Source organism: Plectropomus leopardus, chromosome 10, assembly GCF_008729295.1.
Source record: "Plectropomus leopardus isolate mb chromosome 10, YSFRI_Pleo_2.0, whole genome shotgun sequence".
Classification (NCBI taxonomy): domain Eukaryota; kingdom Metazoa; phylum Chordata; class Actinopteri; order Perciformes; family Serranidae; genus Plectropomus; species Plectropomus leopardus.
The window spans coordinates 20836584-20855990 of NC_056472.1; the positions used below are offsets into that span (position 1 = coordinate 20836584).

At 43.2% G+C, this 19407-nt stretch overlaps 1 protein-coding gene across 1 annotated transcript in view; it reads left to right on the forward strand.

The window, feature by feature from the left end:
• igsf3 (immunoglobulin superfamily, member 3) overlaps window positions 1-19407 on the forward strand; it is a 92299-nt gene that overhangs the window by 68477 nt on the left and 4415 nt on the right. Inside the window, exons 6-8 of the mRNA XM_042494995.1 lie at window positions 1674-2099; window positions 13411-13821; window positions 17317-17757. Coding sequence (XP_042350929.1) covers window positions 1674-2099; window positions 13411-13821; window positions 17317-17757 — 1278 coding nt within the window. The remainder of the gene's footprint in view (window positions 1-1673; window positions 2100-13410; window positions 13822-17316; window positions 17758-19407) is intronic.

Genomic DNA, 19407 nt, shown 5'->3' on the forward strand with positions numbered 1-19407 from the left:
AGATAGAGTGAGAAGGGAGAGTTATTGTCTATTAAAGAATTATGTCCCCTGGCGGCTGTCCTAGCAGTAGCCAAGTCTGGACAGAAAGCCATTGATTACACACCCTGAAGGACACCAGGGGTGAAGACTGTCAGAGGAGGTAGAGAGGGTAAAGGACAGGGAGGGAAAGTGATGTGGCTTATGATAAGAACGTCATGGAGAAATCTACAAACTGTCAAGGAAATAAATTATCTGACAAATTTAAATTATCAGACTTTAAAGGTCTAGTGTGTAGGCTTTGGGGGAAAATATTGGCAGAAATTGAATATAAAATATAAGTATGTTTTCTTTAGTGTATAATCACCCAAAAATAAGAATTTTGTGACCTTAAAATGAGCCGTTTATATCTACATAGGGTGCAGGGTCTCGTCCATGGAGTCTGCCATGTTACAATGCCTTGTTTGTAACCCAGAACGGACAAACCAAACATTGCGTTTGCACAGGTTTTAATCACCTGGTCTGTTTGTTTTGGAGAGGAAGAAACCTCTGTGGATAATTCAGCTCCCGGTAAAAACCTCCTGAAGGTCTGGATCAGAAATGAGGTGAACACACATTAGCAGGTGCTGGGCCAGCGGCCCATCTGACGAGCACAATAACGTAGGAGAAAGACTGATTTGTAAAGTGAAACTGTTTTTTTTTTTGTGTGTTTTTATCAGTTTAAATCACCTGGTCCATTCGTTTTGGAGAGGAAGAGACCTCTGTGGATAATTCGGCTTCTGGTGAAAATCTGCTGAACAATGAACACTGAAGCAGTTCCCAGCGGGACAAGTTTCAGCTAGTTGCAATCTGCAATCCTCATCACTAGTTGCCACTAAATCCCCCTAAATCTTATACACTAGCACTTTTATCAACATTTCTCCATTCCACCTTCCTCTTTTGTTTTCTGTCTTTTTTTCTGTTGGTGTATTACCATCCTTCTCATATTCAAGCTCAGTCATTCACATTCGCTTAAATGCCCTGAAATTAGAACAGAAGGTTATTTAAGTGCCATGGCATCTTTCTCGCTCTCTCCATTGACTCCCTGGCTCTACAGTGTGGATATATCTTGGCAATAACATATGGAGTTGGGTGAATGTTTTTAGTTTAATGAGGACAGTTTAGACTTGGCAAGGAGTTGGGCGTAGATCGAACATCGGCGCTTAGAGGAAATCTCTCCCCTGGGCTTTCTTTGTTGCATCACCCATTAATTTTAAGGCACGCTCACACAGTGAAGCACTCAAACTCATACTTAGACACCAGTGTAGGGTAGTACATACATACACATGCATAAGCTAAATGGCTGACTTTAGGAGCTTAATGATAGAGGAAAATCTTGAGGAGATTTAAAACTGCTTTACCAGTAAGTCGTTGCACTTTAAGTAAATAATGTCTGTATTTGTTCCAGCAGGGGGCTTTGTTCTACTTGGTAGCCATGCTTAAAAGGAAAGTTCCTTCTTGGAGATGATTATGAACCCCGACATCATTTGCGGAGCTTTAAGCTTTTAGAAAATAGATTCAATCACACACACAGGCCGTCTTGTGCTATTATTACGTACAATCAACTGTACTCTATGTTTGAAGGATTCATCATTAGTCATAAAAAGGCCATTTTTCATACGTCCTAACATTCTCCCTCTACTTCTTCCACCATCTAGAGTCCTCCTTCTCTGTGTCAGCCTCATCACGGACGCCATCCGTCACCTTTGGTGACTCCTTTGACCTGCTGTGCCTGGTGAAACCTCGTCACAACCCCCGTGTCCCCACCTCTGTCACCTGGCGCTTCATGCCGGCTGGCACAGAAGCTGGCGATGAGGATCAGGGAGAGTTCAAAGAGCTTGTGACATTCACTCGAGAGGGCACGCTGCAGTGGGGGGAGCAGCTGCTGGGGCTGGGTACCCGCACTACGGTGGACCGCTCTCACTCCAACACCAACTTCCGTTTGTCAGTGACCCGGGCAGGGCGTCGTGAGGCGGGCAAGTACCAGTGCACCGCCGTCCTGTGGAGGAGGAACTACGACAACAGCTGGAGCAGAGTGGCCAACCGCACTTCCAACTTGCTCGGCATCAGTGTCCTACAGCCAGGTAAAGCTGCATGGCTGCTTGCCAAGGAGACACACACCTAATTGGAACGGACACAGACCAGCACACAAACAAGGATAAACACAGATTCAAACTCACACACACACACATACACATTGAGTGAATTCAGCAGAGCTTAGAGGATGTCTGCCCACTCTAATTGCTCTTAGTCTCTGGTTTAGCCACTAATTGGAGTGTGTGTGGACGTATGTGTGCAGGGCAGGGTGGAGTCTCCTAATGGAGCGCAGTGAATGGATTGCTAAATATCCCACAGGAAGGGACAGAACAGAGAAAACCGCGCAAAAGAGGTAGAAGAGAGAGAAGCAAAGGACAGAGACGGAGAGAGTGAGAAAATGTGATAAAGAGAGCGAGCGATCTGTCCTTGAACCTTTTTTTCTCAGCGGAGGCATTAAACTGTCTACACCGCCCTCATTGGCCCTCTGTGCGCCACGCATGCACAGAGAAAAACCCATTCAGACACAGCCCAATTAGTGGCTGAACACAAACAACAAACACGCAGACACACAAACACACACTGGCCCAATTTAGCCCAGTCTGGTGTGCCTCCACAGTATGATGCTTCATTTATTCAGGTGAATGTGCCTGAGGCAAATACTCAAGCCAAAAAAAAACAACAAAAAAACATTTCAGTCTGGCTTTCAAAGCAGTCCAGCAAAGCATTATGGTACCTGAAGTACAAATGGGGTCCAAATTTGTTTGATTTGGAGGGAGGAATATGAGAAACCCAGCTGGTACCAGATGTTGTTAGAGTTTGATATGTTGTTGATTTAGGTTTTTATGTCAGGTGACAAAATGTTAATGTTAGGAAAATGTGTAATACCATGTCAATTTTACGTAGACAAAAAGCCAGAAAAGCCTTTTTTATAGAGGAGAGACAGAATGAAAAGAAAAAAAAATGGCGATTTGCTTTTGTCATCTACCACCATACATACATTATTATTCTGTGGGCAACGCAATGTGAAATAATTACAGTATGTATATAGGTTGGTTATCTAAAATATATATATAACCCAGAAATCCAGTATAATTTTAACGCCTCTCCCATGTAAGAGTTCAAGGTTTTTTAGACCTCTTATAGACCTCCAGTGCCGACTGGGGAGGATTATGGTTGAGATTAGAAGAAGGATTTCAACTCCTGAAATGTCAAATGTTTTTCTGAAATCCTATATTTGTGACCATGAGCAATACATCAATAAATATGTGCGAACTTGTGCCTTCCATGTGCAGGTGAGGATAACTAAGATGCCGTATTGAGTTCAGAGGCAGACTGTTGCGATCAATAACGCTTTCAAAGTGAGGTGGCCAAATGTAGTCACGTGTACAGTATAAATAGATAGTCTCTCATTCCCTGCTGCTATTGATTCAGATTCGCACGTGAATTCAAACAGATGTAAACACACACACACACTCGTGCAGAAGCACCGCCTGTGCACAGACACTGCCTTTACCTGCTTAACTGACTCTGCTCTGACCTTAACCATCCACGCAGAACACCCAGCATCCCCGGCCCTTCAGGAGTTATTTGGAAATCGACTTATCATCCTGAATGCTCATTTACCTTCCCCCCCATGTGCAGTTTACATTGTTTATCCTTAACCTGAAAAAAGGACACACACACACTCACACACACTCACACACACATACACACACACACACACACACACACACACATTTTGCAGGGGAATAAACACTGAGTCCTCCTCATGCCCTGTTTTCTAGAAGCATCTCCATGACAAAGTGATCAGTTACCTTGGTAATGCCATCAGTAACCGTGACTATTTGATCAGTTGCCGACTGGAAGCCAATCAGTAACCATAACGGTGCGATCATTCTGTGTGTAAGGGCACTATCTCACAGGGGAGGGAAAGTGAGTAATTCCTTCATCTCATTGGCTGCCAGGACCCGGTTCAGTCCCGGTCATGCTGCGTTCGTCTCTTCCACCTCCTGTGTGTTTTTTTTTTTCTGCAGTCAGACCTTCATTTAGACTGATGATTCATTTGTCAGCATGTAGGACGCCTCTCTCTCTTTCTCTCTGCCTCACGCCTCTCCTCCCCATCTGCTTTTTTCCTCTCTGTTTTCCTAAATTTTAACCTCTCCTGGCTAAATGAGTGGCAAGCATTTCCTCTCTCAAAGAAGTGGGATAAAGGGGAGTGTGTGTAATGAGGTGTGTGCACACAAGGCATCTGACCAGATTCATAATTGAGAGACTTTAAGTCATGCCTCCAGAGGTACCTGCTCAATATGTATGAGTCGCCTCACCAGCATTATGTGCACACATACGTACTCATGTGCATGTCTTAAGTTCTTGCATGAATGCCCCTGCATCCGTGTTTCTTGTGATGTTCCTATGAGAGCCTTCATATGCTTACTGTGCATATGTACAGAACAGAAGCTCTGAAACTCAACAACACAACAGTGGAACTGTTTCTCTCGGATTTCTGATGGTCCATTACACCACCATCTTATATTCAGAAGAGAAAGACACGTGCCTAACATAAGAAGGCCTGCAAATGCAGAGTGACGCTCCTCATTAAATTATTGGAGAACTTCAAAAGGGGAGAGTGAAAAGTAGCATCAGAAATAGCGCCCTTGATCCAACATCCATGCATCTTAGATCAGCAGAAGCGAAAAGTTGGATGTAGATAAAAGCAAGACCAAACCCACACAGAAGCAGTCAGCCGGTCAGCGTGGCGTTCCGTCAAACTAGTGAGGTGCCTGCAGCCCGGCCTAGGCCTACTTCCTATTTCAGATTGCATTAGCAGCACACTGCCTGTGTCCAAGTCCCCAAGGGTCACATTAGACAAGTTCACCACTATATCTGTAACACACACACACATACAATGTTTTACATTCACCGTGAGGGCAACCTTGTGCTTGAATTATCCACCACAGACTTCATGCAGAGAACAAGTGCACACACAGGAGCACAAATACCATCATGTACACACAAATATGCAGTACATACACAGTAGGGGGGGGGTTACCTCCCAGAGCAAAAGTGTAATTATCTTATGGTAGAACACGAATCAATATTAGCCCTCACAGTGGAGGACCTTCGCAAACGCTCACAGAAAAAACATAAACGTGCGGCATACAGTTCCACATACAGTGGCAGTGATATTAGATTTCACCTGATTGAGTTTTCTCTTTGTCTCTGTCTGAAACGCAATAATGGCAAACACATGTTCAGCATGGCAGATCACCAGGGGAAGCCTCAGCCTCTACAACACAATCTAATATCATCTACTCATAACTCAAACTACACACGAAAGCAAAAACACACTCCACATTTCTCTGACACACACACGCATAAGAAAACACGCAAAACTAATTATGCTGAATCTTCCCTAATGGAACCGGAGTTTAGATTAATGATGGTTTTGGGAGTTCAAGACATTTTTCTCATCATTTGAGTGTGTGCATGTGCACATTTGTGCGTGTGTGTCTGGCATGAGGAGTGGGATATTAAGACCGTGTGGGTATGGCTGGAGCTAGAATGGTGCTGGGGTGGGGGGGGGGGGGGGGTGTCCCACTTAGACTTTCTCCTCATCTCGCCTCACACACCTACGCTCGCCAGGCTACCTTTCACTCATATGATCAAACATCACGATGCAGGGATGGATGCCTTTTTTGCTTATTCTTATCCTCCTCTTTTGTTTTGCTCTCGTGTGTTGCGCTTTGAGTTAGAGGATATATGCCTCCTAGTTTCTCCCACTTTATCTTGTCCTGCCTCATATGCTCTGTCTCTCTCTCTCTCTTTCTGTTCTTGAGGGTATCTTCCCATTTAATATGGGCTGGCACTAGCAGATGCTGCATGTGCTCTCTTTTCATGCCAGTGAAGTACTTGCCACCCAGCCATTATTGATAGCGTTGGTGTCATTGCTGTGATTGGAGATTCCTGCTTATCAAGGCATGGACAGGAGACTGTCTATCTTCATTAAGGCCCGTCCTATCACCCTCATGTCCTCCTTTTTTGCTCCCGCGCCGTCTCCGTCTTTCTACATTTTGTTCTCACTCTCCCCATAAGTCTCTTTTAATGTCTTCTTTCCCCTTCACTCTCACTTAGCTGCATGTTTCCCTCCACGCCCGCCCCCAGCTTCTTTCTCACTCTTGTGATTTTTCAATATTTTATAATTCCCTGCCTCCCTCCTCCGCCTCCTCCTCCTCCTCATAATTCTCTCCATTATGTTTACATTTTTCTTCAAATAGCTTCTTCACCATTGTCAGTATTTCATAAATAATAAGGATATGGCAGCTGGGCTTGTTTGCACACAATAGCAACTTTATCGCAGTGTTATTGTTCGTGTCAGGGTTGTAAATCTTTTCTGTGCCCTGTTTTCAGCTGTAGTGGATGTAGTTTGGGTTTGCCCTCAAGCTCACTTGAGGCAGCACTCTGTGCATGGGCCGCCTGTATGTCTGCAACACACAACCCGCCAATGCCGCGTACAGTTTGCACGTGCATATACAAATTGTCTTTTTGTCTGTTGCACATACACACACACACACACACACACAAACATGAGCATGCAGGGTCGTAATGGGTGATAAATGAAGAGCCTTTGAGGGATGCACTGGAACAGAAAATAATTTCATAAAAGATTTTTTGATTAATCACGCCTGTATCAGACATTCAAGGTCAGGCTTCTTCTCTGTGTCTTCTTTCTCACAAGGACAAACCCAAACACATACTCTCTCTGATGCAAGAACACAGGCATATATTTCTGTCAAATCCAATCCAATCTAGGCCTCATTTCCTTGTTCAGCCCAATCTGAAGACACAATGAGATTCTCTGTGTTGTGTCTCTCCATCTCTCTTAAGCACCTTTGTGTGTGTGCGTGTGTGCATGCATGCGTGTGCACACCCGCCCCTGTGTGTCCTGCTGCCGCTGTAATTGAAGTCGTAACTCAGAGCTAGCTACAGTGCTGCTGCTCCCCATGTAAATCAGTGGCTAATAGTAGGAGCAGAGCAGGAGAGGATGCCTCCTGAATACATACACACACACACACACACACACACACACACACACACACGCACACACCAGCTTCTAGCCTGCACTAACTGAATGACCACTGTTCTCTGTGGTTTAATGAGCATAATGTGTTTTATTCTTATTGGCAGACCCCCCTTTTAGACACACAGACACACACACACATAGGCATGCACACAGGCACACACACAGGCGCACGGCTCGATCTGATATGTCTTTATGCTCTCTCCTTCGTGCCAGCTTCTTTTAGGCCATTAATCTCCCAGAGTTCCCCTGCCCTGACCTCCTGTCTCACCCCTCTCTTGTGCATCCGTTTTCCCGTTGGGCCAGCCCGCATCCAGCAATCACTCTCTCAGACAGGCAGGCAGGAAGTGCAGTCAGTGCATCAGTGTGTTCATACTCATGGTAGAGAATAGGAATGATATGGGTTGGAGGTTGCATGCTTGTGTGTGTGTGTGTGTGAGTATCTGTCTGGGTGTGTTCAAGGCTGCCGTTACGTGCACAGATCCCCATAATTATCTCAGTCTTAATGATATTGTAGGGGGAGTTGGAAAGGGGAGGAATGAGAAGTGGTAATATCCCTTTGACACAATGGGATCATAGATACATCGCAGTCATTAGCATAGAAATTAGGCTCCCATTTCGGCAGAGGAGCCACTCTTTAGTCAGGGGAACCCCATCCTTCATTGACTAGCAGCTCTCTCTGATCTGTGCCCCCTGTGGCCGAGGTCCAGACGGGCCGGGGTGTGCAGCATTTTGTGTTTCTGTGTTAGTTGCAGACGTTGGCAAGGAGCAGCAAGCCAAAGTAAGCTGTTCTGCAGGGGATCAGGGCGTGTCTAAAGCCCTCCGTCCTGACATACTTGGGGTCCTGGCTGTGGATTAGCCCATGGCGGTGCTAATGCTAACGCTAAAGGCGGAGCAGGCAGCCATTAAGACTATAAGTCCTCTGGAGTGGAGCCGCAGAGACTGCCTGCTGCTTTCCAAAATCCCCCCAGGAGCATGTTCTCACTTTCTGTCTTTTACATCTCTCTCATCTTTCTCGGGCTCTTTCCCTCCCTCTGCACACACACACTCTCTCTCCTCAGCGTCTGTGTTTGTGAATATCCGTTCAGTTTGGTGATATATCCCTTAACTCTCCTTCTTTTCTCCCATGCTGTCAACTTCAAAAAAAAAATCTCATCCCTCTCCCTGTGTCTACCTTTTCTATGTTTATTCATCCCCTCTCATCTCTTTATGTCTGCCTGCCTCCTGCCCACACTGACCTGTTTTAACTAAGTGGAAGCGTTACATCTATGGCCCAGTGGATAGGATGTCAGCTCAGTGGTCATTAAGTACATATTAGACTATATTTAAAAAGGAGCCAAAATGTTAGGCAGAGACCCCGCCAGCACCTCTAGTGCTCGCACTTAATTTAGGCCTCATTAATATTCATAAACCCACAGGTGAGACTGCTGAATATTCATGTCAGTGTCAGGCAATTAGACAGAATGTGATCGGGAGAGACATAGATCATGGTAACGCAGAGAGGAGGAAAGAGGTGATGATTGGTCAAAACATAGACTGTGATGAAGGAGAAATGAGTGCGGCGAGTCGCACATTTCAACCTTAACGTTGAGACTCTTGTATTAAAAGACTTCACCTGGAGCAGCAGCACGAAACCGAGATGGAAAATGAATTCAATTTCCTCCCTATACAAAGAATAAAGGATAACATTCTTTGATTTACAATCTCGGGCTGTATTCTCCTCCTCTGAACACTCGGCCAGCAGTTTCCTAGCTCCTTTGAAGTCATCCTAAAATTTTGTTAGAGTCTTGTGTGTGTGAGCTGTGGTTAGTGTGCACTGACATTCCGCATCCTTACTGTAGCTGTACACTCCTCCTCCCTGCGGACTCAAACTTGTTTTCATCCGCTCTGCTTCATAAACAGCAGTTGCACAGCTTTTGGGGTTTGGGGTGCACTTTGTTATCTGTCTTCCTTATCAAAACTGGGCTGCTGTTTGTAGCCTTTAGTGTACTAACCTCCACTGATAAATACGAGGAATAAAGACAGCTTTGTCTCAACTCTGCAGTTCCTGTAGCTATTAAATGAGACAAATTGGGCACACATTGGAAGGGGGTGAGACAAGGGTTCAATGAGCCAATTAGCGACTGTACTGTGTGAATCTGTGTGTTTGTGTGTGCTGTAATGACACTACATGCCCGGCAAACTGCTGAAACGCAAGTACCTCCAGTGGAGCTGAGATAGTTAAAGCAGTACTCTGTCTGGATACGGCTTGTATCGTTACATCTGCGTTCCGCCTAATATAACATTTTTCACGCATTTTTGCAAAGCAAGAATCAGACTTTTAATTAAATTTTGTTTAATCATGCCTGGTGATGTAAACAAAGAGCTCTGGCCTTGTTTAATTGAGTCTGTCTTTTTCTTTCTGGATAATAAAACCAGTGAGGTCCTTCACTGTTATCTTAGTCATGTTCATGGAGACAAGGTTGCCCTGGAAACCGCATGTGAAGTGTGAAGTGTGAAGTGTATGAAAGGCCGTCAACAATTATGCTCAAGGTTAACTTAAAAAAATAATTTTTCTCTGCATCTTGATTATGCGGTGAAACAGTTCTTGCAGCTTTTTTTCCAGTGGAGAAAATAAACGGACCAAAACACATTGAAGAGGAGTTAAAGGCTGCTGTATAAATATATTTCCATCCTTGCTGCGGCCAGGTTTGTCTGACACATGAACTTATGCAAAGCAATGCAAACAAGTGATTCCTATTAAGGATTTGTCAGTCTGTGTGGATGCACCCTTGAGGCTCATTAAAGAAACACAGTAGCAGAGAACATAAGATTACACTTAAAATAAGTATAGGCAGCCTTACTTACACACAACAACAACAACACAGCACCACTTCTGCTGTTGAGGGAATGCACATATATGATGAGCGGCCTTGTGAACAATACATGATTGAAGTGGCTCCCTGCACTGGGTCTCTTCGCACAATCTGCCCTTATTAGCGCCTCATATACAAAATTATATACATCATATAGAATTTTTATCCTGTTTTCTGCTGCTTGCGTCAGCAGATGCACTGATGTAACTGTGTGCTGTAGCTGTAGGAAGAAACCTCACTCTCAGAGGGAATGGGCACGTGTCCGAAGATGTGACAGGCTGGTCTGTGAAGTCACTGTTCTCTCACTAAGGCGAGAGGACCCAGGAGGAAGTGGAGACTGTAAGGTTGTTTTGGGACATAATAAGACCGTATTTATCTTCCTTTTATGTCTTTTCCGCCTTCCTGCCCATTGCGCTTTCATTTTATTCGTCCGTCTGTCTCTGCCTGAGTGAGTGCTAAGTTATGATAACTTGTAATTGCTCATGATGCTTCCTAATAAGGCTTGAATAATCAGCCTGTTTTAGTTTTGAAAAGGCATTTCTGTAAACACAGATGTAAGGCAACAGGCTTTCAGCCCCCAGTTTTTTTTCTCCTGGCTGCGGATTCAAACTTCAAATGGGAACGGCAGAGAATTGCTTTGTCCTGTGCCAATCCAATCCTGCATGGTTCCACTTCAGGAGGTTCAGAGGTAATTCTCCTGAAAAAAAAAAAGATTGCCAGGATTCCGCAGGGCTCGGCAGTAATTCCGGATGGGGAGATTGTCAGGCTTCCTACCAAGTCTCTAGTGGGTACCCAGGCAATGATAATGACTCATTTCAGATGCTAGCTCAAAATGCCGTCGTACAACAGGGTGGTCCGGTGATGCCTTGCAGCCATGCATCTTTTGAATGCAGCCGAATGTGTACGTACTGAATGTATAGCGCAACTGTGCAGAATCACAAACAGAGCTCATTTGTGCACGCGCTGCAATCTGTGAGGGTGAGGTTTTCGGGGCAGATGGCTGTGACCCTAGGCAGTCAATCAGTCAGTCAGTCATAGCAAAGCTTAGCGCGAGCGAGGAGGAGACATGGAAATGGAGATGCAGAACGCAGGAGAAGCATAGAAGGGAAAATTAAATGTAGGGTTTCATATTGGGTCATATTTGTGTTAGTGATTTAATCAGAAAACAGTTTTTATGAATGCACTTTCCCGATCAAGGCTGGATACGGTTTGAAATTTGTAGAGCCAATATAGTAACTGAGTTTTGGCACAAGTGCCAGGACAAATCTTTTTTTGATACCTTACATTGTGGAATGCAAACACATTTTACTACAAAACCCCTTTTTCATTGAACAAAAGAAGCCATTATTGTCTGATCACAATCAGAGGGAGAGGTTTACGGAAATAAAATACATTTAAAGCTCCAAATTGGTGAAAATGTGATCAGAAAGACTGTCAGCGTGGGTTATATCCGAGTTCTCTAGCTTCCCTCCACAATCCAAAGACATGCAGGTTAGTTTAATTGGTAACTCCAAATTGCCCATAGGTGTGAATCGAGCTACAGTCTCCAGGGCTGAAAAACGAAGCCAACATGGAAGTGCCAAAAACTCCACAGTTCTTTGAATGGCCACATGAGGCTGGCTCCAGAAGCCAGTCAATCCCCACAGACACCCATATTAAAATGCCCAACAAATAAGCATGTTTACAGCCTGGAAAAACATTTTTTCTCCTTATTACTCACCATTTACATTTTGTTAAGGCTTAAAATTATTCAAAATTAAGGCTTGAAAGCCAGAGTTCACAAACCAGTGGGTCCATAATTTTTACAGCCTATGGTTTGAATAAGAGTGTGAACTGTTGTTTGTCTCTATATGTCAGCCTTGTTATAGTATGGTGACCTGTTCAGAGTGTACCCGGCTCCTCGCCCAATGTCAGCTAGGTCTCCAATTCCAGCCCCCCTGCAACCCTGAAAAGGATAAGTGGTTACGGGTAATGAATGAATGAATGAATATGAGAAAACATTTCTTAAAAGCTTTTATTACTTGAAAATTCCAAAGTAAATTTGTTTTCACCAATTTGGATACAATAAATTGTATTAAAAGCTGCGCTAATGAGCTTCTTTTACAAATTAACAGAAAATGTGTCTTTGTATTTATTGATTGTTCTATTCAGAAACCACTGGATATTTTCCTAATATTGTGTATTATTATTTTGACAATTCTTGCAGAAATTGGTGCTCTGATCTGAAAATAGGTATTCCTTGCTCATTTTGGTGGGAAGGAGGTGGCAAAATGACATTCTGCAGCTTCTCATCTGCTGCTGAGATCAATTTAGGGAATTTGTTTTCCCAAATTGGGCTCGACCAACAAACAACTCTTGGCTTGCTGTCAGTGTGCCAAAGCTGCAAAGTGTTACCAATCAAATCGTTGTTGTTAAGGTCAAAGATTGTTAATGTTGCTAATAGTAATTCTGGGAATACACGCATGCATGGAGTTGGTTTTAAAGTGTGTGGTATTTGTTTGAGTGCAGACAAATACCCCTCAATTTATGATTATTTCAGATGAATCTTTCAAATATATTCATTTCATGCTTAACAGTAGTACAGTGTGAATTCTTTTTTGCTTTCTGATCCTATGTTTTTACAACTCACGTAAGGGCTGTGTGTGTGTGTGTTCGTCTGTCTGTCTGTCTGTGTGTGTGTGTGTGTGTGTGTGTGTGTGTGTGTGTTTTCTACATGCTCTGTGCTGAACTAATCCTCCCTCCCGAAGCATTTGACAGCGGGGCTCTGGCCGCGGTCACACCTGATGTACCTGCAGCTAATCCTATCCCACAACCGATGTCACTGTAACCAATCCTGTCACAGCACTCAGGGCAGCCTCAGCTCCTTCCTGACATCTCAGTCACACCTCTCTATCATCTCCTCCCTCTCCTATCTGCTCTCTTCCCATCCTGTCTTGACTTTTTATAAGTGTGTTCCTTCTCCCTTCTCTTTCCTCCTCCTTTTGGCAGACTGTCAGACCCCCTGCCCCGTTTTTGTCTTGTGTGTTACCTAATAATATCCATAGCCCAGCTTCACAACCCCCCCCCCCCTTCTCCTTCACCCTTGTCTCCTCTGCTGTTCTGCATCTTATCTTACGTTTCTTCTTTGATACCAACAGACCTCCCTTCCCCTCAGCTTTGATTTGCCTGACATTTCCTCCTCCTTTTCCCCTTCCCTCGTATTTCTTTCTTTCTCTTTGTCACCTGCTTCACTCGCCCACGCACCACTATCTTTTCTTGCCCTGCTGCCACCAGAAATAAACCCAGCTACAGGTCGTCTGTCACAAAACAGAAATTGCATTGTGTACCTGTCACCAGCACTCACATTCTCCTGCACCCAAAGGAATGACTGTCTGCTCTTTTTCTTCCCTCCTGAACCCCTTCTCTCACTCTGCTAATTCTTTGCAGAGAGCAAGCTGCGAGTGCAAAAGACCAACCAGTCTCAGGTGTACCTAGAGGACAGCCGCGTCAGGATCAATTGCTCCATCAGCTCCCAGACCAGCCAGGACTCCCAGCATGCTGTGTTGTGGTACGTGAGGCGCGCCACCGGGTCAGAGGCCGATGAGCTCCTGTTGAGAATTGAACGCACAGGGGCCTTTGAGTATGGTGCTTATGCAGACGAGGAGAGACTGCGGCGTCGAGTGCAGGCTGAGAGGCTGTCGCCCCGTCTCTACGTGCTGACGCTGAACAGGGCAGAGAACAGCGATTCTGGGACGTACTACTGCCTAGTGGAAGAGTGGCTGAGCGACCCAGATGGAGCGTGGTATCGACTCTCCCGGGAGTCCTCTGGGTTCACACAGGTTCTGGTCAGACAGCCAGGTGAGCAAACGGTCAGAACTGCTGTTGTCTAAAACAAAATGCTTATATATTCCCACTGCAGGGAAGCAACAGCTGCCACTTAAGTCCCACATGCTGTCCTGCTTTAGACCAGTTGAACATTGTTAACCCAATCCCCGCCCCTCCCTTTCATATCTTTTTGCCCTCACCTCGCCTCTCTCTCCCACACATGCTCGCTCAAGGCCTCAAGGCCGTCTCGCTCTGATGACCTTACACCTGCCCTGGGCAGAGCTCAGGTGGTAAAAAATGGGTTGAAGTCATGCCAGCTGTCATATGCCAAGCCAGAGGGAAGAGCCTGGCTCAGACGCAGAACATAATCCTCTTGTCCAGTACTCAAAAACTTCCAGAGCGCTCAAAGCCATGATGTACCTACTGCCAAACAAACCCTGATATCTCACCTCATGATCGCATCTTAAAAGGGAGAATGTGCATTTTTTAAGTGGGATTTTATGGGACACTTATCCATAGTCAATGTGTTATATATAGAAGATGTCAGTCGGCATGTCCGCAGTTTGGAGAAATATGCTGAAACCTGACACTGAAGCTGAACAGTGCACTTCTGTGAATGTGGACCAGCGATAAAACATATTTAGCCATTTAAAAAAAACAACATCACTTTATGATTACATGTCATTTAGAGTATTTTCACTGCTTTACCTTTCTGTCAGTGAGTCTGTTTTGACAAGAAAAACATTAACACTGAACACAGAGGCTGTTGTTTTACTGCTTTGATCAGTTAGTTTGTTATTTTGGGACTTGGGTGAATCTGAACTAACCACTTTAAACACCAAAGTCACACAATATCACATACAAAATAACTGTGTGATGCAGTGGTGGACAAGTGATGTTAAATGTTTTTCTCAACAGAGTGCTTTGAAGAGGGCGATATAACGACTTCATTTTACTGTAGGAAATCACTGTCTGACAGAAAGGTAAAGCACTGAAGATACTCTCAATATAGTATACACTTAAAATATATATATATATTTTAGGTTGGACTCTTTTAGGTGGCTAAAATACATTTTGTTGCCACCCCCTCCATAGCAGTACATTGCTTAGCTTCCACATCAGACTCACGCTATTGTTTGTGATGTAGAGTACTGTAAGTACCCCATGAAACCCCATTTAAAAATTATGAACTATCCCTTTAAAATCCTTGACTAAATTTCCCCTTATTGGCTCTCTCATCACAAACTTGCTCCCCCTCCTTTATAGTCAAACTCCAAAATGCAAATAAATAATAACAACCCGATGAACCCATCCTTGACATACCCTTTTTTGTATGTATCTATTCCACGCACCAGCTGAAGGTGACTTTTCTCAGACGTCTCTGAGAGCGCTGTTCATCTGCCAGGTGTGCCGTTTATAATGCAGAGTGAAATCCCTGATATGGCATCTGTCCAAATAAAACGTGAGGATCAAAACGTCTGGTCACGAGCCAGGAAGGGCAAGGATAAGGCTCATATTTTATCTAGACAATGAAGCTGACGCTGCTTTAACAATTAATTGAGCGACAGCGCCCATACAAATGCAGAGACCTGGGAACACGTACATCTTATATAAGGCTTTTCTTTATGTATGGCAGTGATTTCTTTCACGCTTTAGTTTCACCTCAGAAGTTAACACATGGTTGTTTGTAGAAACTCACCGGTGGCTGATTAATATTTAACCCTAATTGAGGAAGGTAAATTCATAGTTATACAATACCATAAAGGTTTTTAATTATGTATAAAGATCTACATACGATGAGCAGAATATGCTGCATAAACACCATGGATATTCATTAAGTTGCTAAAAAATGCATCCACCTAGGAAGCCATCCAGAAATCAGCCTGTCGGGAAGAAAGATGAGGGGAGACAACTGCCAGCATTTGCCTTTTTCTTTTCGTGGTCTCCTGCTGTCCTTTCTGCTTCTCATTTTGCTTTAACAAGAAGACCATTCCAAACTGTGTGTGAGAGAGGCCCAAGCATGCCAGGTTGTCACTGCCATCTTTTTTTTTTAACTGCTATGAAACTGGGTCATCGTACCAGCCCTGAAGGGTTGTAGCATACCAATACAGACAGATAGACAGACAGACAGACACGTTAGCCTTGGGGTAGGATCTAACCTTGCTGGAAAGCTCAAAGACCGGTGATAGCTGTGGACAGTACTCTGGGATTTCTTTATTTTTGTCTTTTGTTGGCACATTTAGAAAGTTTGGTGTCCCTGTTTTCAGAACTATTTGCCATTTTGTAGTGTTATTTGAAGTTGAAGTGCCTTCCACGATTTCCCAGAGGCCAAGTTGACAGCTTGAAATTGCTTGTTTTGTCTGATCAATGGTCCAAAACACAAGAGATGTTCAGATGTTTATCATACAAGACATAAAAAAAATCAGGAAATCCTCCCACTTGAGACAGCAGCAAATGCTTTTGCTTGAAAAATGACTTGAATGAGTGATCGATTATTGAACGAGATAGTTGATGAATTTTGAATTGATTCATTAATCCATGAATCTCCTAATCATCTCAGCTCTAGTTCAAACAGAATCCCAAAAAGCTGCAGTTAATGTCAAATGATCCCCAAAGTCATCAGATCCCTGAAAACATTACGAAATTAGAAAAAAATTATACATGTTCATAAAAATCCTAAAACAGGTTGAAGACTACTCGAAAATACATTCTTTGTGTTACTAATTTAAAATCTTGTGCTGCACTTCATGTCAGTGGCTATTGAAACATCATGTGATTCGCACAATGCCAAATAGGACATGCCCCTGGATCAGCATCCTATGTTGTGATCCTAAACCAAAATTGCAATCTCAACCAATCATAGCCCTCTGACATCATCAATGTGCCACTCCTGTGCTTCTTTCAAAATTGGTTTGTGCTCTTTCATAGCTAAGCTACGTTTTTCAGATCAAAATTGGCACAATTAAAAAAAATCCTCAGTAACACTAAACAAAATATATTCTCCATGATTGCTATAAATGAGTGTGAACCCTGATTAAGATACAAGAAAATTACATGAAATTTAAAGGTAAAAAAAAAGTGTCTTAATACATAGAAGGAAGGTAAGGTAGGTACGTTTTTATGAGAATAGTACAATAGTACATTAGACATTTTTACCTTTTTTAAAACAAAATACTATTTTTTTTTTTTTTTTAAATTGTCACTTTTTTTCAAACTCATTTTAAGGTCATTTCCCCATCACCTTTAAATAATTTCTTGAAATTTGTGGAACAAATGCCACGTTTCTCATTGTCTTTTCAGCAACGGTTTTGAAAGAAGTCAAACTGATTTGCTAAGGTTTTAAAGGTTTAAATACTTGTGAAAGGCATCTGAATACTGCACAAGAAATTGATCTTGTTCCAGGTTTCAGAGGGTTAAACATTATTATTTTGTGCTCAATTGCTAGGCTCCAAGTACTGTACATTTCAATACATTTCTATTTTTTCCGGCCCCATCTGTTTCTCTTTCCTATCTTCTGGACTTCTGCAGAGGTTCGACTGCAGGTGGAGGAATCTGACTCAAACGTGACAGTGGAAGAGTCCGCCTCTATCCGACTGGGCTGTAGCATTCCCTCCCAGTCGTCCCGAGACTCCCGCTTCTCAGTGTCCTGGTATGTGGAGCGCTCTGAAGATGAGGACGATGAGGACCAGCCGGGCGAGGATGAGAGAGAGTGTGTGTTCTCCATCGGCCATGACGCTGTCTTTGGAAATGGAAACTGCAGTCCCAGAGAGGAGCCAGGGCCAAATTCCCGCCTGCAGTTTGAGAGGATGGCCTCTGAACAGTACAGCCTGACCATTCAAGGAGCGCGGCCATCAGACGCGGGTCGATACTACTGTCATGTAGAGGAGTGGCTGCTAAATCCCCGTAACGTGTGGTACCGCCTGGCCACCAACAACTCGGGGTTCACTATTGTCAATGTAATGCAACAAGGTAAGTCCTTAATTAACTAAATCCTTTAAGCTCCCCTGAATGCAGGTGGAAATGAACATGGTGACAAAACTATACTTGTATCAGTGGCTGTTTTCTTTTATTATACTGGCAATTTAAGAACAGGGAGCTTCTTCACAGATAGCACAAGATTTAATTAACTGCTGCTTCTTTGGATGTTTCATCTCAGAGTATATATTGCCATATTGCCCAATCATAATAGGTCCTCTGTGATACCGTATATGCAACTAGAGAATATTATGGGCCAATTAAGAGGCTCTTAGGTACTCTATATGTCATCCTTGGATGATCTGATTTTCCCACTGGCAGCATTTATTTTAAAGATAGGAACAAGCTCAGTTAAAAGCCGAGCCGAGATGGCCACCCACTGTTAAGCATTAAAGCTGAGTGATTAATGGTGTCAAAAGCTGCGCTTGGATCTAAAGATGTCAAATACATTTATTCGCCAGTGTCAACAGCTGGATGAATATCATTTATAAATGTAAAAAGTATATTCTGCATGCTAAATGAGTTTGAATAGAATTTCAAGTCCATTTCGTTTTTTTGACGTTTTTCTTTATTTGGTTTCACTTACTAACAGTCACATAATCATTGCTGGTTAAGTTTGAAGAGTGAACTAATTTTTCAAGTTTTTTTTACAATGTAGAAAAAACCAAAACAAATATAGAACATAGGATGTTAAATGTCCATTTCATTTCATAGCATTTTTTTTTTCTGAATTTTCAATGACTACCTTTTAAATGCAGACTAATATTCCCCTACTGTTCTGAATATGACAATATTTTGAATTTTCTCAATAATGAATTTTCCAAATTAAGCCTTTTTCTAAATGTAGCATTTTCTGATTAATACGCGTAATGCATGTAATGGCATTATTTGGATGTGTACACAGCACATTTTGATTAAGTGTCTTATTCTGGACTTTTTACCGCAGTTTGCAGCACATGCCCTCTTGCCTGTTCAGTCAGCACTGTATGTTGTACTCAAACAAACAGTTTGCAAGGCTGTGGAAGAGATGCATACCCAAAAGAGAAGCCCACATTTCTGGTCAGAAAAAGAAACACATCTGCTGTCAAACATGTGGAAGACTTTGATATCAACAAACTTTTTGACAATATCTAACCGCCAACCTTTTAAAGACGGTGGTTGATGACAGAAGGAGGGAGGCTTTGTTCGCATCTTCCACCAATGATCCACTTTTCTGTATTTTGATGTGTTAAACAATATGTCACGGCATATTAATCGAAGTATGCATGGCCTCATGTCGACAGGAGTATTAGTTCAATATATATTTTTATTAGCCATCCAAACAGTTTAGTAGGGATACTATTAAATGCGTGTGTTGCACTGTATCACTCTGTGTCCCTATCTAAATTTAGGTTTTTGCAGGTCTGTGAGCACAGCGCTGGCAGAGCGCTTCATGAGTTGTTTTTTTTTTTTTTGACTTGCAGGGGGGTTAATTGATCTGATCAGATCTGATTGATGAATGAGTGTAGCAGCTGCTGCGGATGAATGCAAACTTTTAGACTCAGCAGAGAGAATGATTGAGTTTCACTTTTAACGTGCCCGACACTCTGTTGCTCCATCTGTGCCCAGAGTGTGCTCTGTTCTGGTGCTTTAGTGACGGTATAT